Here is a 17252-nt window from a genome sequence, read left to right as displayed (position 1 = left end):
TAATCTGTAACTGTGCCGCAAGAGAAAAAAAAACAGCCCAACTCGACAGTCCAGCTCTGAACTAACTATCTCAACTGAATTAGGTCACCGTGCTACCTGGAACACCCTGTGTGCTGCCTCGCGTGAGCCGTGGGGACGACTTTTAGCGCGACGCCACCGCAGTGGAAACTTGTTGTCTCTCTTTCTCTTCACCACCAAGGTAAATCGACTAAATGCAAAAGAAAGAAATCATGACAGCACTGACATCTCTTCTCCCTAATTGCCCCATCCCCCTCCTCACTTTCCTTTGACTGTGGCTTGACACAACACTCCTACCCCTCTTCCTTCCCTCCGCCATTACCACCTCCTCTTCTCTTCCACCCTCCCCCGAGTCCGTAATCTCTCTTCTACTGCATCGGCAGTGTTTGTACCTGTAGCCTGGGTCTTCTCCTCACTGGGAGTGATGGGCCGGCTGGGGTGGGGCAGGGTTAAGACCCCTTAGGAGTGATCCTGTCCTGCATCAGCATATTGAGGTGCCCTTTGTTCGGTTGTTGTGTGAGCTGGTGAACAATAAATGCGATGTGTCAGGGTGTGCGTGAGTGTGAGTGTGGGTGCTAAAAAAACGGGATACTTTTTGGGCGCCATTTTATTGGTCAATGAGGCTTGGCGTAAGTGGACACACCCCAAACCCTTCCCCTTGCCAGCTAATCAACTCCTGTCCACCGCCGTATTCGCCGCCCTCAACCCTCTTCACTCTTCCTTCCTCCTCCTCTCCCTCCTTCACCCCCTGCCCCTGCTCTCCCTCTTTGCGCATCTCCTCACCTCTCCGCCGTCCACGCACACAGCGCTTTTTGTTTTTTTACCCGCCGGCACCGCCGCCACCTTGGATCTGGGTTCCATCGCTCTGGCTTGGACTCAACTTCCCAGAATCATCTACCTGACCCAAAACACCTCCCTCCCCACCATCCACCTTTGTTACCATAGACGCCCTGGCGTGCCAAAAAGGACTATGTATCTGTGGCGGCCCTCCTTTGGACTTTGTCCTGGGACACAGAGAGACTTCAGAGCTCGAGGAATTGCTTTGCTACAACTGTTGAATGTTGGTTATCCATAACATGGCTCTGGCAGGGGATGTGAAGGCAACGTGTAATGTGAAACAACTTGATTGACAGCTGTCAGTCAGAAACGTCCTATAGGAAAGGCTTTCAGGCCAGACTGACCTGTAGATTCTCATCAATCTCAGGGTTCCTATAGGACTTTTCTGTCACATGTCGTCTTAGTAGCTTGTATGTGTACTTACTCACTTTTAGGGAGATCAATCTCTGGACAAGGTTTCGGTTAACTTGTCTCGCATTTTCCCTAAGAGTTTCTGGATGGGAGTGATGCTCCCTTTATGCCTAACGAGCAAGAAAGCACAAAATATTAGAAAATTTGATGGGTTGATTATGAGGTGAGTTCTTGGTTTAGTTTTGAAGGTGTGGATCATATCCAACAATAAAAGGGTTAAAAATCTATTTTCGTACACAGGCCAGTTTTATTGTAATAAACCTAAACCAGAATAGGGCCTCCGTCCCAACCTCCTCTCTCCCCACTGGCGCCTCCATACCTTCTTCTTCACTCTCCTAGCTCCCCACTAAAGGCTTCTTCTGGTGCTTGTGAGTCTGGGCCTTCAAACATGCTTGGGTAAATGCAGTTCTGCATCTCTAGAAAGGAAAAGAAAACCCTGCTTGTAAATCAGTTGCAATGCATCGCCCGCCAAAGCTCACTGCAGCCCCCGCCAACCTACTCCCACACCCAGACCCCACCCTCTGTCCACCTCTTTGTCTGTTGTTGTTTTAGCTAAAGAAAAGTGCATGTGCATATTACACACGTGTCAGTTCGTTATTTTGAGTGGGATCCTGAAGGTCATGTCTGTCCTCCTGCAGGGGATAGTATATGGGAAATCCAGATAACTGCAAACTGGTACAAGTTTTTTTTTTTCAAGCCAGTCCTATGAAGGGCCAAAAGTGCCACAATCTAGTAAATGTTATATTATTAAATAAATACATTTAATAAGCAAACAATGTGTTCCATGTACGTCTTAAATATTTACTATTCTACTATTTTTATATTGAATACTTATTTTTAGATATTAAATGTGAAACTCATTGATTACAATTTAAAGTTAGTATATGTTAAAATTATACAGATTTAATTTTGTAATTTTTCACAGTTCCAATCCTTCATTAATAGACTCATTAGAACCATGAACTCTAATTGGTTAATCTGCAAATGAGACTGTTGTTCAGACCAATCACCTTTAACTAGAGAAGTGTTAGCCCCGCCCTCTGACCAATGATGAAACGTATTGATGATGTGCTGCAGAACTTCAGTATTAATTCCAGTATTTCCAATTTGAATACTTTATTTTACTTTTTTTTAACTAATTAATTTGAATATGGCACTTTTGTCCCTTTATAGATCCCAGTCTGCTATTAAAACTTTTTTTTTTTTTTTTTTAATTGTGACTTTTTAAGCACAAATTTGAATGGGAAAGGACTGATGTACATAACAGCAGTGGCAAACCTCAAACTTCTTTTTTTTTTTTTCATCTAGAGAGGGCGAACTTGACAGAAAGCGGTGTAGTTTTTACACACTATTGCTGCAGGTATTATTTACATTTTTGATGTTGCTCAATGAACAATTAAAAGCAAATAGCTGAAAAGTCTAGCGAGTTTTACACAAGCTATTTTATGACGAAAACTCAACATGTTTACATCGGTCAGATCACTCGTTTCAACCGTTCCCAGCCTCACGAGAGGAGCAGTAATGTAACCACTGAGCTTCCTAAAGTAGGTTAATGGACCAAGCTTACTGTAGTTACATCAGATGTTTGATTAATTACTTTCTAAATCACTCTAGATTCCAAAGACGTAAAGGGTGACTTAGTAATTTGCTATCTCAAGAGGGTAGGAATGTGGATATGCTCATTTCAAAGCAATTAGCGTTAGCACATAACCGAATGTTAGGGGATTTCAATTCCCAGATGTTAGCTCAGAAATTTCCATCAACATGTTTACTGTGAATGACAAATCCTGATATAGATACAAGTTATATTGTATGGTTGTGTATTCATATATATGCCTTTTAAAGTGTATTTCTGAAAAATGTATTTTTTTTTGTTTTTGCATGCAATTTATGAATAAACTTTTTTTTTTCTCAATAACGGTGTCCAGATCTGTTATTATTCCAACTCGCAACATTAGGATGTAGCTGAGAAATAATTGGTGTGAATGTAATTTTAGCTCCTAAGATGATTTTAGAGCTGCTGTGAAGAATATGAACGGTAACAGATAAACTAACAAAGTAGTAGATAGTTGTGAAGTGGAATGAAAATAATAAATGGTTTTCACATTTTTCTTAACGAAAGAAACTCTTAATGGGTTGAGAAATTTGTAATTGACCCCTTTTTTCTATCATTAAGGGGGAAAAAAGTCCAACCAAATCCACCTAATTACTGAACAGGGTTCACTTGTGTAATCTAGTCTCAGTACAAATTTGAATCCAGCTGTGCAGGACTCGGATGTTTGAGAACATTAGGGAACAAGAAACGCATGACAATAAAAACAACAGATAGTTAAGGGATAAAGACGTGGAGAACTTAAGAGTACATTTAGATTACAAAACATTATTTCAAGTTTACGTCAAAGGGCTGTATCCTGTCTTCTGAAAATTAAAAGTACATCACAACTCCAAACATGGTTGGTCACTTAAACTGGCAGGCTGGGTATGAGTGCTACGGTAACTGTGGATGTGAATTTTAAAGCTCAGTTTGGAATATTTTATTTTTTACATTAGACCAAAACTGAACTTTTTGAACTTCAAGCAAAGCACATGTGGTGGAAAACTGACGCTCACCGTCCCCAGGGTAAAACAGGGTGGAGGCAGCATCATGCTGTCCTTTTTTTTTTTTTTTTTTCCATCACAGGTGATGCATAACCTAAAAACTTGAAGCTGTAGTTGCAGTAACATGAAACACTTCATGGAGTAAGAATACCTTTGCTAATATTTCACAAAATGAGGAACCATCCATGTTCATAACTGCATTTAATTTTTGTCTTAATAGAAAATTCTATATTCATTGTTTCTTTTTTTTTTTGGTGATGTTGCATTTTATAAAGTTGTTTGACGCTTCATAGGCCTGAGTTTACCATTGAGGATCACTAACAGCGACAGGTGCATTACACGGGCCATAAACCCCTCCGTGTTGAGAGGAGGTGTAATTGACAGAAAGCCAGACCACTCACAAACCAGTTATCCCCAATTGCAAAGTTTTACTCCGCCTATTAGGCCTTTTTAGGCTCAGAACCTGACACCCAAGCTGTAAGGACCCATACTTATTGGGGTGCTGTCACGTGTGCTACTTTTGACCAGGAAAGGAGCACCGGCCAGCAGGGTCTTCTGTTAGTGGGCACCACCTTCGCACAGCCACCTCTCACCAGAGGAGTCTGGTCTCCGCAGTCCCTAACTGCCTCTCCCCTCGTCGTCTCTCGAGCTGATCTTATTTTTTTTTGTCACTATAAGCTGAGGGGGACTTAGGAAGTCCTGACAGAGGCGGAACGATGACAGCTGTCGAAACCCAAGTGACATATAACACCTCCTATACGATCCAACATGAAGATGCGTACATGACCCAGGAGGAGGACTGGGACAGGGACCTGCTGCTGGACCCTGCCTGGGAGAAGCAGCAGAGGAAGGTAGGGTTGGATGTGCCGCCTCTGCTGCAGCGGACTGTAGCCTGTGGTGCCGTGCGTAATTGCGCACAGATTCGCGCATGCGCTTTACGCTCACATAAGCGTCACCGAGTGGCATCTCTGTGCATTTTATCATTCTGAATGACGTTTGCTTTAAAATGACTAACCTGGTTATAATAATGAACTTTTTAACAGCCCAATATAAGATGGCTCAGCTGCGCCTTTGGTGTCCCCCGCACCTGGCACTTCAGTCCCGCTGGAAGCTGTGTGGGCAGATATTTTAGGCTGTGGAACTTTCTCAGTGTTGTCTTTCAGTTACCCCTCAGTGCCTTGCAGACTGTCTAAATTTAATACCCACCCTCCCATTTTTTTTTTCCTTTGGCAGACATTTAAGTCTCAACCGGGAAAATTACACGTTAACCTTTGACACTTTTATCAAAGTGTCAAATCAGTTCAACAACAACAAAACAAACAAAAAAAGCAAACTAAAGTTGTACTGAAAAAAACAAAAGTTAACCCATTAATATTTTAGCTGCTATTAAATAAAACGGCCCCCAAAAGTAGAAATATTTGCAATATTTGTGTATTTGGAATTGAACTAATTAAAATGAGCTATGTAGGCAATAAATAATACCCTACAATTTCATTAAAAAACGTAATTTTACCTTGATATTGTTAGCCACACGAAGCTAGCTCCGACGCTTAGTAACCAATCACCATGGCAACTCACGGGCCTTGCGTCATCTCCGCACAGGTGTGTTTAATGAGCTAGGCGACAATCTGAATGAAAACACAGTCAGTAAATACAGCTTGATTTAGTTTATAAAATACTTTCCCCGGTATTTTAAACAGTTTTTTTGAGTTATTTTTAATTTAAAGTCAATTTCTTGTTTGCTAGCTTGATGTTGCGGTTCTACTTGCTACCTGCTCACTGTGTTTGATGGCGGGATTTTTTGTAGGAGGGACCAGTTCCTTGTTCCACCCAACAATTCCTGGAGTCCGAGCTGAAAATAGCTTTTGAGTAATTCATTACTCATGGCTCAGGAAATACCATTAGGGTTTATCTCGTTAACAGCGCTGGACATTCTGGCAAATATCAAATTATTATCAAATTTATAACTGCTATGTTCAAAGTGATTTTATTCCAACATTAGGTTTGAGCTAACTGGTGTCCAGCTACGTCACAATTAGTCGACATGCTCAGTTTGAAAAGAAATTAGTTAATTAAATCAAGGATAATTAAAAACAGGTTTTACCAACTTTTTATTACACATGCCATAATTTTCAAGGTGTGCAGTTTCAGAATGGTGCTGTGACATCTCTAGGCTATTGCCATTCACTATATGCTATAAAAACTTATAATGCAGAAGAGTTTTATATCAAATTTAATTGCTCCCGATGTACGAGCCAGCATTTTAAAATTATGGACACAAATTTTGAAAGTAGCTGCTTGTGTATCAAATCGGTATATTTCCTTGCACAGGCAGAAGTTGGATTTAATTTCCCTTTGGGATAAATAAAGTTGCTTTAGATAGAACGTATTATGGAGTGACTCACTTTCAGGTTTAAATAATTAGTTAGGAATGTTTTCTTTTCTGTTTTTGTGGACCTAAATTTCAAAAATATACTTGTGTCCAATTAGAATAAATTGGCATATCAAAGAGATAATTTAGGACTCATCTTTCCGTCTTTTTACTGCTCATTTATGCAGCTATAATGGATACATTTTATAATGGGACTGTAAGTAAACACAGTTGAAGCCTCTTAACACAATTTGGATGACTTTTCCACTGATTGTATTCTCTTATAAATTTGTGTGATTACAAATTTTGCAATTGTCCAAAACTGCTTGACTTTGTAGTGCTAATTGTTGAAAAATATTGCATAAAGTTGCAAAATTAAATGCAAAATTTATAAGTGACAGAATTTAGAGTCCCAGTCACCTATCTATCTATCTATCTATCTATCTATCTATCTATCTATCTATCTATCTATCTATCTATCTATCTATCTATCTATCTATCTATCTATCTATCTATCTATCTATCTATCTATCTATCTATCTATCTATCTATCTATCTATCTATCTATCTATCTATCTATCTATCTATCTATCTATCTATCTATCTATCTATCTATCTATCTATCTATGCTGCCGTTTAAATATTTAAAACTTTATTCATTACTTTTTTTTGTCCTTGAAACAGCTGTTTTGTTTATTTCAAAGTCGGGATAAGACAGACTTTTTCTATTTCAATGTAAGGCACATCCACACAGCTGCTTATTGCCACTAAGCTGTGCTGGTGCCACAATCTAATTTTCCCGACATAAACGAAAGGATCAGAATTTTTAAAAGGCATTTTAATAGCAAGCAGGCAACTTTAAATGACTTTGACTGCAGCGAATCTACAAAACCTTTCTGTCCATGTAAAACGTCCCCCACCTACCGAGCACAGTGACAGGCTGAGAGACCTCAACAGATGGTGGTATATAGACCTGGGGTTGGTTTCACCGACCTCCAAATAAACATCGTCCTAAAAATACTTTTTTAACTTGCTTGGCTCCAACTTCCCTCTCTCCGCCCCCTCCTCCTTCTTACCTTCAACTTTTACTTTTCCTTCTATTACAATTGAACACTTCGGCATGCCGCAGTTATTGAAATATGTTGTCATAAGCTCTGTCATTGTATTACGATTGGCTTTGAATGTTAGCGAAATCTCAATAGCAGAGCTCTCGGTGTTCCCCTGGTGACCTCTCAGGCGAACAAGTCATGGTACTCCACGGCACTTCTCGGCATGTAAAATCCAGCTTAAGGCGCTGATATCAGCCTGTAAATATAGCAAGTGCATCATTTTGCAGTGTAATGAATATGAAAGGAAAGCCTTCCAGCACCTGTTGTCTCTTCTATCCTTTAAATTCAATGGAAAAAAAAAAAAAAGAAAGGTCGACCAGCATTTGACGAGGCAGTAAAGTGTTTGTCAACACACAGTGATGTCGAATTCGATACCAGACATTAGAAATGACACACACTTGGACATAAATGCGCATCCAATTTGTGCCCACCTCTGACTTGTGGATCAATTTGCCCCCTCCGCCCCCCATGAAGTGTCTGTTTGAGGTTGAGAAGCACATGATTCACGACTTGTTTTGGACGAGGACTTCGGCGTAACAGGAGTTGTCAAAAATCGTGTGAGAAATTGCATGTGGTAAAAACATGGAAGGGATGCGGTGATGAGAGCTGACTGCATCTCATCTCAGCAGTCGTGTTCACTCAAAGCAGGCGCGGTCCTGGAAACAAGAAGGGCCTCGTTTGTTAGGCTGATTTATAAGCTTAGGCAAACAAGCCACTTAGACCGAAAAAAAGTTCGAGAACCCTCAGAGCTTACTGACGTCTAACCCTCATCCTGCTCGAGCACATCTGCATCAAAGGTGATGTCTTGAAGCCTGATCAATAGCTGGATTGATCAACTCTCACTGCACCTGTAGATCTGAATCCCGACTGTTTGTTTGGACGCTTTACGTTGGATTCTTTTAGTATTTGATAATTTGTGTCATGAATCAAACTGATGGAGCCAAATGTCAACACACCAGATGAGTTCGGTGACTGAAGCCGTCTTCTGTTTCACATTGTTTAGGAGTTCAGCTGTTATGTGACTAAGTGAACGTCTTGCTGCTTGGTATAGCTTGTTCTCGCAATAACCTAAAAATATCCATTACAGAGTTATCAACTGTCTTAATGGCTCAGCCAGACTATTAAAATGGCGAAAGCTAAGTGTGCATATACACAGACCGAAGCACAAATAGAGATAGTTATATGTTTAAACACAAGAATAGGATACCTTAAATCATCATTATAGCTGTTTACATAATTTAATGGTTTTTTTTACAAAGAACTATAAGCTTTTTTTTTCTCAGAAAAATCCTCAAAACATAATTTCTTCTTCATACTATTATCATTACCTAAATCAACGTTTTAGCAATACTGTCTGTTTAAATATTGTATTTTAAAATGGAATAAATGGATACTTTTGTTAGATTAATCAAACATTTCAAAACATGTTATTTTGATCTTTGTAAATCCTTGTAAATGTTAATTGCCATAATGCGTAATTAGTACGCAGTGTGTGAAACCTATAGGACCGGTTTAGTTTTGCCGAGTTAAGATTTCCCGTCGATCTCGGTTGTTATTTCTCTCGACCACCAAAATGCATCTAATCACATTTAACATCGGGCTTTTACACGGCGCGACTGAAGGAGTCAAAATGAGTGATTATCATCATCTTTAAGTGATATTTAATTACACCCATGTGATACTCACAGAGTATCCACTTAGGCTAATGTAATTTCCCTTTGTGGTAGCCGGGGTGATGCACAATCAAATCTGTTCTCATTTAATCTTATTTTGCACTCAGAACCGCGCGGCCTGCTGTCCGGCGGCCCTACAGAGTTATTGATCTATCGCCTAACGAAGCACCAAACAGCAGAAAAGCCACTGATCCTCTTCTGTTTACCCCAGGAGGGCTGATTGTGTTGATGTTTTTGCTCTCTTTCCCCCCAAATGAACGACAGCTAGAGACACACGAAACTCTAGCATAGCAAAATCCCTTTTATCTCTACTCCTAAAGTCTTGTTTTACTTGGCAAATCAAGTAAAACAATGATGTCTTACTTGATGTCTGATGTCTAACTTATAGTAGACATCAGGGCGAGGGCATAAATTTTAATAGAGAACAAAATATATTTTTATTTAACTGAAAGGAAAAGTAAGAGAGTAATTAGCATCCTTCCATCTTGCTTATTTTGCAGCATTACTGCAGACATTTCTTAGATTTGCTTCGCTGACTTGTCAGTCCGATGTGTGCCTCATTCCCATAATGCATCTGGGAGTCACGAATCTTCAAGTCTGTCTCATGATTCACTCACTCAGGTGATACCAGGCACTGTAAAGACGACATAAACCCTGCTGAGTCCATCTTTGAAGCGCTCCTCATGTTTCTTTCAGCAGAAAAGCAGGAAAAAAACTGTAGAGTTTGCAAGTTAAGAAGATGACAAATATACAAAACTGAGAAAAACTCATCGGGATCCAACTTTAAGTTCAGGAATAAGATTGCAAAGCTGCTCTAGTGGCACAGTCAGATACCGGATTACAGAGGTAAACAAACATTCTTAAACACCAATATTATTATCTCTTTTTTAAGTAAACATCTCTCCATTAATATAATATTGTCATTATCTACAAAGTATCAAGTATAATAGTATTAGTAATCACACTGCAGCTCTTTCTGTAGCTGCGTGCAGAGAGCATCTGTATGAGGATCCACGTAAGTGGAGAGTCCAGAGAGTGTGCAGTCAGATCAAATAGCAGTTGCTATTCCAGAAGTTGTGTCCATGTAGGGAGGCTTCTATAATCTGCTCTAGAGAAAAACACGGGAGCCCTGAGAGACCGTGGAAACGGCCAAGGAGAATATACAGGCGTATGACATCTTCACTGTAATTTACAGTATTTTCTACAGGCATGTAAGTGGCGTGTTTGTCTCTCTGTGTCATGCAGCAGTGGGGTTTTTTGTTTCTTTTATGAGGATTGGATCTCAGTATATAAAAACAGAAAGTTCTTGCAGAGTGTTGTAATGGCAAAAGTCGACACATGATACGGCAGCAGTGTCAGAATCCATATGGTGAAAGTACCACTGATGAATGATGGGTAGTCAGAGCGTCCATCTTGATTTGATCACAGCGTTTCTTTGGGCCTGTAAATAGAATAGAAGGCTGAGTGATTGAGCTTTACTCTTAATGTAGGCATATTTTTCTGCAAACAAAAAAAAACCCCTAAAAATAAGATATCTCAGATTGAGATGCTGTTTGTCTTGAAATTGGAGACTTAAGGAGAGCGAAATGCACCCAACACACGATTCATGGTCAAACATCCACAAAGCATAACCTGACATATGAATGATGTCCAAATTGCAGACAATGTTTAGGGAGTTTAGAGTTTTCTTGCAGTGTAACCAGCTAAAAAAAAAACCATATATACTTTGCAAACACCAAACTAAGTCCATTTGCCTTATCAGAAAGAAATGTCAACACTGTGCAATAAATATTTTTAGGATGAAAGCAGAAGAACTCACCACCTTCCAACGAAGTGACGAGTCTCCGGTGATAACATGCGCTGGCTACCATGCGTACATTTTGAGACGTTTTATGTGGTTTCGCATTACATTTAGGAAAATGTACAACTTAGAACCTCTGTCGTGATAAAAGTTGACATAAAAACTGGTGACTTTGGAGTCATTTAGAGGTGATGCAGAAAAAGCTTGAGCATGAGATGACCCCTTTTTGGTTCAGAAAAAGCATCACGAGGTCGTTCCTGTCACTTTTGGTCCCTCTTCTGGCTGAAATGAATGCTGGGAAATGTCTCAGTTGCATGTTACTATATACAGCCTTAGATTGGTTTCACACCTAGGTCAAGGTTTCTGCTAAGATGATTTAGCTGACCCCGGATCCGCTGGGCCTGCGCCGCCTCTCAAAGAAACAAAGTAGCCTCTACTGAAATTAGACACAGCCCTCCTCCTGCCCCCCCAACCAATCGCCAAAGTCAGGCCCAGAGGCTGTCACATACATCCCCCACAACAATTCACATCAGTTTATTTGTCCGGAGGCTGGTACTCATTAAAAGACAGCGACAAAAGATTCAACATGCTGCTGCCGTCAGCAATAAACCTTCGCGCTCACCTTCAGTCGCCGCCATCAATCATGCTGTCGGCTAATTCCGCAATTGACTCCTGTAACAAAGAAACTAAACGCAGTATGAGAGCGAATAATGGAAGATAAGGTTGTGGCATGTGAGGCTTTGTGTCGAATTCAAGCTGAAAGGTTTTTTTTTTCTCTCTTTCTGCCCCAGCTGGCATTTTGAAGGAACATTGCTGAGAGAAATGACTCAAACGGCTTGTCTTCCGAGTCATTAAACCACAAAATGATGACAAGAGAACAAGCTCCAGCTTAAAGGGCACATAACAACTCTTTTGCAGGTCCTTTATATTGTGTTCTTTGTTTAGAAAGTTTTGTCGGAAAGTCAGAGTCCCTAGAGGCTGATAATTCCTTTCAGTGTAATTTAAAGTTCTAAAAAAAATTTAAACATGCTAGCACGTATCTAGCTTGTGTTTAACGGCATGGGTAAATGTGTGACTTTAAATAACTGAACTTTTGAGCAGTTACTTTCTAAAGCCTTTTTTTTTTCACAACATCTTTAAAGCCTGGACTTTGTCAACTTTCTGGCATTTTCTGAAATGACTAAAACGGCGTGCGGTGGGGGAAGTCAACTCGCTGTGATGATAACTGACTTATGTCAGACTTAGTGGGCTTTGGCACACGCAACTGATGTAATAATGACAGGTGGTCTTTGCTATCAGTCTGCCAAACAATTAAAGGCATAAAACACACGGTCCACCTTGGTGTGGTACATCTACATTGAATCACATCATGCTTGTTATTATTTTTTATTTTTGAGTCTTTTTTGCAAGGGTTTCCAGGGACGTTTGTTGAAACAGAACAACTTACTGGGATTCGGTGGAGGTAGATCGCTTGGAAGCCGCAATATGAATAAATCTAAACTGACAAGGTGTTTAACCCTTCAGATGGAGAGATGTTTGATGTTTGCCACACACTTTAAACATGAGTTTCTCTCCCCACTTCCTTTGGTTTCATAATGCCAACTTAAATTTTGAAAGCCCATGACACAATCTCACCAGGAGGTTGGTGAGATTGTGAAGGACCAGGGTTTCATCTTTTGCGGTTTTATGGTGAAACTGTTTTCTAAAAAAGGTTTATGCATCAGCTAATGTAGCATTCTCAAAATGATCTCCACCTAGGTCAGGGCGCCACCGACTTTTATTTATTTATTTTTTGTTTTGTTTTTGGCTATGGTTTATAATTGTGTGACATGAACGCCAACTTAAAGACGGCGATTATGGCACATGTTTGCGACTTTTGCGCATTTCGTACAAGCGCTCCTCAAATGTTGCTGCAATGATCTGTAACATTACTAAATCTCATGTTACATTATGCGGATGCTCAGTCTGTGTTGGAAGAGATACTTACCTCAGCATACCAAACGCTTGGAATATCTCCAGTGGCAGAGCAGTGTTACTCCTTTTCTGAGTAATTCAGCTATTATTTGACCTCTTAAATTTAGTAGCATGTTTATAAAATATATATATATATATAAACAGATGTTCCCCAGAGGTTCAGGAAAGCATCATCAGAAACTGCATCAGAGTTAGCTTAACGCTATATTACATCACCTTTTGATCAACATATTTTTCTTCTTTCTTTTTTTTTTTGGTTGCAGCAACCTATGACTTGCCAACTTAACATGGTTTTATGATCCACATCTGCAGCCTCTCTGATCAGTCAATACAACGGAAGGTTTCACACACTTGCTGTGACTTTGGGGTCACACATTTTACGGCACAATCCTTCTTTCTTCTTTTCCTGGTTGTCTGTTTTAACTTGGATTAATTCACGCCGTCCTCGGCCTGCCTTCGTTCTTGCACCTCGATTCCCGTCGGGCACTCCGGGTTCCTGAGAGGAGCCAACATCTGCATACGCCTCCAGACACGCTGCTCGGAGCGTGACTGCATTGTTAAATGTCGGCTGGCATCATCTGGCTGTGCAGCGGAAACGTGTGGCGGCGCAACAGCGACACGACGCAGCCCTCCACGAAGCCGCTGCAATTAATACGAGGGTGAAGACAGATGGTTGCGTCAAAGCGAGACTGCCAAATGCCGCACCAATTGTTTCTCTGATAAGTCGGCCCTCTTTGGAACCACAGGTAAAGCTTCGTGACATCGCTGTTCTGCTGTTTAGGCGTCATTGTAAAATTTGTCCTAAGATGTTAGATGCCTACTTAAAATTGTCAAAATACATCGCAGGCTATTGGTGAAGCAGGTGTTCTGACTTCTCTCCTCCGTGTGTTTTAGATCCTAAAAATATGTTAAATTGAGGGAAATGGAGCAGAGAGTACAATGGCCTAAAGACATGTCCTAATTTTCATATTAAATTGCTGCCGGTGCTTGTTTTCAGGCAGGACTATCCTTCCTGGAGAAGTGGGTTTAAAAGGTTGTTGTAGTTCTGCCCTTTAAATACGAGTAATATTATTATTAGCAGTAGTAGTATATCAGTTTGCTTGTTGGTAGAGGAGCATTATTGTCTATTATCATATTTGACACTTGTTCTCATTCCAGCTCAGATCAACGCATCTACTGTACATCTCACTGGCATGTTGCACAGGGTTTACACACACCCATATAACACCCCGACACACAGTGGACCAGAATAAACAAGCTAGGCCTTTTATCCTCTGAACAAAGACATAAATCAGCAGGTTTAGGCCCGGACCTCGCTCTACAGGCCGATTGCTGGTCTTGCTGTCATCAGGGTCTCTGGCTTTAAGCCTATTAATCCTCTATAAAGAAGAGAAGGGGTGATACTGAACTGACTTGTAGCTCAAAGCGAATTTGGTAACGGGAAAGACTTTTTTTTGTTGTAATTCATGATTAAAGGATAGTTTTATAAATAACTGCATTCTGCCACAACCGGCTCTTTCAGGCCATTCATGATTTTTTTATGATCCGAAATGAAAGTGAGTTTAATGTAGACAATGTACTTTACCAAAGCTATAGTCATTTCAGCCTTCATGTTAAAGTCTTGCTTTCTCTCACAGACAGGTTATGAAATATTGTAGAAAATCGTATTTTCTCCCTTTGACTTAATTTCAAACACTGTCCTGATTCTAAAGATAAACAACTTGAGTTTTCTTATTTTAGCACACTAAAGAATGTTTTGGTCGCTGTGACTTGGAACGGTGCAGCTGCATAAGAGGAAGGATTTTTGGGTGTCTGACTAGCAAGTTAAAGGTTAGAATTGGACAAGAGGAAAATTATCTGATATGAATAACCAGCAAATTTCTCAGAGCATTCCTGGGATTGTATTAGATGATAAAAAAAACAAAAATATTCAACCCATACTTCACAAATGTAACCAAATTATGTTCCCCCAAGAAGAATATGAGCTTAATTTTAGTAATTTGATGATGACAAATTGTTATTTAATCCTGGTTTTCCACTTTTATTTTTCCTTCATCAAATTTCAAGTTGCTCTTTACAAATAGTCGCATGAACCCAGAAGGTGTAATCTATTTACACAGTGAAGAAGAAACACCGTTTCTCAAATTCATGAATCAAATGCGATGGTATTTTTAAGAAAACAATGGAAGCGAGTTCAAGAGGAAGGATGTTTTCCCCAAAATGTTTTCATTGCACCCGAGTGTAGAGATCCAGGTCTCTCTGTAGAGGTGGTGAAGGTGTGAATGCAAAGCCACAGAGAGGAAGAGCGGTCAGATGGGATTCCTGCATTCTGGGACCACCTGTTGTTCTCCGCAGCGCCGCTCGCATCGTCGCCCCGTCACTTTATCGCCTGTTGAAACGCAGCGTGAGCTCAGGGTTTCAACCTGCTGCTTCCAAGGGAGCTCTGACACAACACAGTGACGTCACTTTGCACAAATTCATGACGAGGAGTTTTAAAATCAGTCAGGAATTGTTTAGAAATGATTTTAAATAACTTTCCCAAACATCATTACACGGTCATTGTAATAATAATAATAATAATAATAATAATAATAATAATAATAATAATAATAATAAAAGAAACTATTTAAAATTTAATGGAAAAATTTAGCGTCTGTTCTGACTCAAATTAAGCTTTTTTTGTTTTTTACAACATTGAAGCTCAAATGTGAAGAAGTATTTCATTATTATTATTTTAGCAGATCATTCTATTTCCTGTTTTGAAATACATTTAAAGATTAAATGGCTTTTTTTTTTGCTTCATAGGTTTTTATGTCTGAATTTAGAGTATCAAATGTACTAAAATATATAAACTCAATATATTTTGGTGTCTTCAGGAAATCAGTTGAACAGATCTATTGCAATCTATTTCTACAGCTGCTTGATTGAACATGTACTCCACCAGCTTGCTAAACACTTTAAACCACCCAAAATAATCACACAGTGACAGAAATCAAGGAATCACTAAAGCACATGTATTGCTATGAAACAAAAAGTATTTACAGTATTAGTCATCAAAAATAACATTTTTATTGGTGAATTGCTGAAAATGCACTGTTTTTAATAGTGAAAATCCAAAACATTTAACTGGCAGCATATAAATTAAAGACAACAACTGACCTAAGAAGGAATAACAGAAAATCATGAGGTGCTTTGCAGGCTCTCTTCAGTTGCTAGGCTGCAGGTTTAATCGTTTTATTTGAGTCTTCCCTCTCGGTATATAATTATAATTACCACCAATTACCAATTACCTGGACACATGTACTGAAAACCAAACCATTTCCTAATGATGCCATAAATTGTGAAGCGTACAAGTGGCGACGCTTGTAGAAAATGTTTTGAATTTGCATGATGTTTTGCCGAAGCAGTGAATAAATCTGCACAGGCTGCGTACTGTGAGCCGTTACTGCGAGTTCACGCGAGCAGGCCTTGAGTGCAGCATGCGTAGCTAGTGTTTGTGTGAGTGTTGAAGACGGCTGGACAGGATTTCTGAACAGGTGTTTGACTAAGGTAGCTGGAGACCACAAGGTCAGCCATGAAGGCAAACTATTCTTACGCTGGTACAGAGTCATAAATACTTGACTTATTATAAATAAATTGCAAATGCTTGAAATGCTGGCCGTGAGTGCTTTTATATATGTGCGTTACAAAGTTGAGTCATGTATGATAGAGTTATTGGCTCTTCTTTATACAGACTGTAAACTTCTAATGGAAAAGTTTTACATCCACTTGATATTCTAATTTATTCTGCCCTTTTACTGAAAAGGTTTTGATTCAAGTTGGTTTAATTTACAAAAATAATCTCTCTTTCTACCCAGTGTGTCCCAGTTGTTCCCTTTTTAAAACATGTTCCTGTTTTAAAAGAGCCTTAGCAGTGACTTTTGTTTTGGTTTTTTGCCCTGAGGATGTTAGTGTGCCAGCTCTTTAATCAATTGAGCATAAAGCTATACATCTTTAATGATAGCTAAATGTAAAAGTGGCAGACAGGCCTCTGTTTAATGCAGCTATGTTTAAACCAGAGCAACATTCAACCAACACTCGTCTTTAATTAGACCAACCGGCTCAGACCGAAGGTGTTAATTAGTGAATAGATCTACGGTGGACATTTAGAATTAAATTTAAAGATCTCATTGTCTGTTTTGCAGATCGTTTATGTAATAATCTATCTGATTAGCACAAGTTTAGAGGTGGAGTTATTTTACTGTCAATGTAGATTTGGACCTGTAATTGCAAAGATCGCCTTGATTTATCTGGGGTAAGACTCTGGTCTCGTCAGATCAGTCTGAGAGGACAGACCCACACACACACACACACACACACCCACACACACACACACACACACACTGAGTCAGCACTGTGTGTCTAAAGGGAATGATCAGCTAGGAAGAGACAGACTGTTTATGTTTGCCTTCCCTGTTACT

The 17252-nt window shown here is 39.7% G+C and overlaps 1 protein-coding gene across 1 annotated transcript in view; it reads left to right on the top strand.

Annotated features, from left to right (window-relative positions):
• The first annotated feature begins 4378 nt into the window (after positions 1-4378).
• actn3 (actinin alpha 3) overlaps positions 4379-17252 on the top strand; it is a 31330-nt gene continuing 18456 nt past the window's right edge. The window contains exon 1 of the mRNA XM_005811546.3: positions 4379-4715. Coding sequence (XP_005811603.1) covers positions 4581-4715 — 135 coding nt within the window. The 5' untranslated portion in view covers positions 4379-4580. The remainder of the gene's footprint in view (positions 4716-17252) is intronic.

Source organism: Xiphophorus maculatus, chromosome 14 (genome assembly GCF_002775205.1).
Source record: "Xiphophorus maculatus strain JP 163 A chromosome 14, X_maculatus-5.0-male, whole genome shotgun sequence".
Lineage (NCBI taxonomy): Eukaryota > Metazoa > Chordata > Actinopteri > Cyprinodontiformes > Poeciliidae > Xiphophorus > Xiphophorus maculatus.
This window is presented reverse-complemented; position numbering and strand designations above follow the sequence as displayed.